This window comes from Dioscorea cayenensis, chromosome 19 (genome assembly GCF_009730915.1).
Source record: "Dioscorea cayenensis subsp. rotundata cultivar TDr96_F1 chromosome 19, TDr96_F1_v2_PseudoChromosome.rev07_lg8_w22 25.fasta, whole genome shotgun sequence".
In the NCBI taxonomy this organism is placed as follows: domain Eukaryota; kingdom Viridiplantae; phylum Streptophyta; class Magnoliopsida; order Dioscoreales; family Dioscoreaceae; genus Dioscorea; species Dioscorea cayenensis.
Genome location: NC_052489.1, coordinates 2,884,529 through 2,888,498, shown reverse-complemented (window position 1 = coordinate 2,888,498; position 3,970 = coordinate 2,884,529). Strand labels below are relative to the sequence as shown.

The 3,970-nt window shown below is 33.0% G+C and overlaps 1 protein-coding gene across 1 annotated transcript; it reads right to left on the bottom strand.

Moving 5' to 3' along the window:
• Window positions 1–241: 241 nt before the first annotated feature.
• On the bottom strand, window positions 242–2,173 carry LOC120283920 (7-deoxyloganetin glucosyltransferase-like). The gene is made up of 2 exons (XM_039290721.1): window positions 1,543–2,173; window positions 242–1,383 (listed from the first exon to the last, which is right to left on the bottom strand). The coding sequence occupies exons 1-2, from the start codon at window positions 2,072–2,074 to the stop codon at window positions 431–433; spliced, it is 1,485 nt and encodes a 494-aa protein (XP_039146655.1). The 5' UTR covers window positions 2,075–2,173; the 3' UTR covers window positions 242–430.
• Window positions 2,174–3,970: the final 1,797 nt, after the last annotated feature.

Below are 3,970 nucleotides of genomic sequence, written 5' to 3'. Positions count from 1 at the left end.
CTTTTTAGTCCTTCTAATACTTTTAAGTACAATTAAGTCCTTATATTTAGTCAAGTTGGGTCGTTCTAGTCCATTGCCAATATTTTTAGGTATAATTAAGTCCTTGTAATTTACACTTGCCCATCTATACCGCTGACTAGAATGACCCAACTCGACTAAATATGAGGACTTAATTGTATCTAAAATAATTGCAAGGACTAAAAGGGTAGCAAGTACACAATTACAGGGACCTATATAGTAATTAAACCGAAAATTATTAATTCATCCCCATCCTTATTTAACGGAAAATAATAAAAGCCAAGAAAGAAACCAGCTAACAATGCCAATCTCATCGTTTTGACATGTAACTGACCTTTGGACCACCCAAACAAACTGCAAGTTGGCAACTGGCACATTCACTACATAACAAACGATTTAAAGAAGACACCAATCAGTGGTTTCCCTCGGGAGAAGCTAGCATCTGCTTGACCAATCTCTGAAAGTTAATGAAAGAAGATCCCCCATGACATGTTGCTTTCTCTGCAAGTGTCTTCCACTCCAAAACCTTCGTCTTCATCTCTTTCCCCTTCTCACCATCCACCAATTCTCTAATCAAAAGCTCAACTTCATCTCTCTTAACATTATTATCAATCTCCGTACCAATCCCCCATTCACCACACAAGTATTTGCAATTAGTCTGCTGTTCAGCAAAAAATGGCCAACAAATCACTGGCACACCTCCACACATTGTCTCCATAGTTGAGTTCCAACCACAGTGTGTTAGAAACCCTCCGACTGATGGATGCTTTAACACATCCTCTTGTGAACACCAACTTGCTAACATGCTCCTTTCTTTGGTTTTCATCAAAAACTCTTCTGGTAGCACTGCATTGTCACCTCTAACAAGATCAGGCCTTATGATCCACAAGAACTCTTTGTTACTGTTACACAAACCCCACGCAAACTCCACCAATTGCTGGCTTGTCATCACTGTAATACTGCCAAAGTTCACATACACAACTGACCCTTTCTCCTTCCCTTCCAACCACTCCAAGCATTTCTTCTCCTCTACCCACAAGTTTGAATCCATGGCAGCCAATGGACTATCTTGAGGAATCAAGAGTTTGGACATCAAACACAGTGGACCAATAGTATACACTGGAGGAACGTTGGCCATGCTTGACATTGCATCAAGTACTTCATGCTCTAGGTCTGAGAACGTGTTGAGAATTATCCCTTTTGCCATGCAAACTCTAGAAGTCTCATGCAGTGCAAAGTTTATCATTATGTCCTCTCTGTTAGTTGTTCTAATGAAGCTAGGGAAGTCCCTTAAACGCATGTTCTTCATCCCTGGAATCCACTCCACTGGTGTTTCCAGATATCCATTGCTGATATCCTCCATAGCTACAAACATCACACAGTACTAGCTAATATAAGAGTATATTTTTATTTTTACATTTTGAAAAGAAACCAAATTGGACAGACGGACAATAATGGTATAAAACAGAGGAATGAAATGCCTTGGAATAAATGAAAAAAAAGGATAAAAAGCAGAGTACATACATTTAAGAGGAGCCAAGGACTTGGCAATGAGAAGGTGATAGTGAAGATAACACATGAAGCCACAAGCACTTGTAGTCCAGAACAAGAACTCAGGGATGCCCAACTCCACAGCAGCATCAAGAGTGAAGCTCATGACGCCGTCGGCGATGATGCATGTAACCGGAGGGACGCCAGAATCGGTACGTGGATGCATGAGATCAATAAGAAGTTGGCGAAAGAATGGCAAGCAAGTGGTCATGGTGGAGTGGCACAAAGAAGGGATGTCTTGGGTGGCCTCAAAATGGGAAGGAGGGAGACCATCAGGGATGGTCTTGTATTGGAAGTCATGGAGACCATCAAGAGAAGACGGACCTCTGGAATTGAGGAGACGTTTGTGATTGTATTCAGAGTTGATGAAAGTAATGTGAAAGCCATTGGAGTGGAGGAGCTTGGCAAGCTTGAGCATGGGGGTTATGTGGCCTTGTGCTGGATAAGGGATGCACACGGCATGAGGTTTCTTCTCATGTTCATCTTGTCCTGCAATGGATCCCATCTTTCTTCTTCTCTTCTTCTTCTTCTTCTTCTTCTTTCTCTCTTAGATTTGGTGGTTAACGTAGGCATTTAATTAATGCATCATCTTGGGATTTGACATATACGTGTAGCATGATGGGGTGCTCAATAATTGATTATCTTTTTGTTTGGTCAAATTGCTGCTAGAATATTCGTGGCTACAGTGTTTTTTTATAAAATAAATAATTTATAATAATAAATTATAATAAAACTCTGGAGCATTGAAAAAAATGCCTAGGGCATGAAAAGAGAGGGATTAAAATATTGATTAAAATATTACAATTTTTTAATTATTTCTCAAATTACGTATTTAAGTAATTATTTACGGAAATGCGTTTTTTATATATTTTTTATTATTTTTTTAAATTAACGGTTCACTGTATTTTTTTTAATATTAAAATTTTTTTTTAAAAAAAAGGCCCTATTATTTTTTTAATATTAAATTTTTATTTTTTAAAAAACTGCGGATCCAGGTAGGTTTTTAAATTAAAAAAATTTTACATCCGACCCCTTATAATTTTTATTAATTTTTTTTATAACTTATTTTTTTCTCACTTCTATTAAGTTATTTCTACTTTCATTAATTGTAACCGACTGTTCATAATTTAAATAAATAATTTTAATATTTTTTTCATAATAAGAGGTTGTTGGGATGAATTATTGGTGACATGTGGCACCTATCCCATTTATGAGAGTCATTGGATAAAATCTATCTTAGCCATCCATTTGTTAGGTTAGGAAATAATTAAAAAAATTATAATATTTTAATCAATTAGCCGATAGAGAATTTAATGCTAGTGAGGCAAAAAAATAAAAAAAAACTTATCAAATAAATATAAACAAATTAGTAATTAAAGAATAAAAAAATTTCAAAAAAAAATTATATCTCGGAGCACAATGTTGGAAAAATTATACGCCCTCCGTACTTCTAACTTTTTATATTTTAAAAGTTTTTTATATTTATTTTACTTATTTATTTAAAAATTTATGAAGCATTAATTTTTTTTAAAAATTTATGTTTTATATTTAATTTATTTTACAGTTTTATTCAACTACATATTTTAAATAAAAATAATATTAAAAAATTAATATAAATTTTAGATTATTAATTAATTTTATCTAATTTTTATAATCTATATGATTTAGTTAAAATGGACAAGTCTATATGATTTAGTTAAAATGGATAAGCTAAAAGATTTGGATGGAGTAAATAAAAACGGATAAAATCCTTCTATTAATGGGCAGCTTGTTTTGGTTGATAGAGATTTTGGTTATGTCCTTTAGGTCAAATCCAATTAATTTTAATTAGTTTGTGAGTATATCAAAATTTAAGGAATATAATATGTGATAATATAATTTAAAGAAAGCATAAATGTTGGTGGATGATGTTAAAAGATTAGGGCTGCAGATACTGAAAAGTAATTAATACTCATTGGCTAGAATAATTTGTATGTATGTCTATATATATATATATGCATCACTTAGGTAGTGTTTGGATAGTGGGATATAATATTTCATGGATAAAATATCTATGGATGAGAATATCCATGTTTAAGTGTTTGGAAGGAGAGATTTAATAATAAGGATAAAGATTGTTTAGTGTTTGATTAGACGGATTTTAATAGATGCCCCTCTTCTTTGTTGAGTTGTTAGTTAAATATTAATAGTACATAACAAAGGGCTTTTAATATAAAAAAACAAAAGAAGGTACATGCATGGAGACATTATAATTGGATTCGACATATGAGACCTGACCAAAATCTCACGGTCTCTATTTTTAAAATTACTTTTAAAAATATTAGAAGCCGACAACGTTGAAAACAATAATAGTGTTGCTTTTAATTCTTTTAATATGTTTCAATTTTACAGTTGCGGTATA

Bases quoted from the DNA above. Each gene is read 5' to 3' on its own strand.
- LOC120283920 (XM_039290721.1), bottom strand. From the start codon at position 2,074: ATGGGATCCATTGCAGGACAAGATGAACATGAGAAGAAACCTCATGCC. The intron at 1,384-1,542 runs GTATGTACTCTG...TGATGTTTGTAG, and splicing joins GTCCTTGGCTCCTCTTAAAT to CTATGGAGGATATCAGCAAT.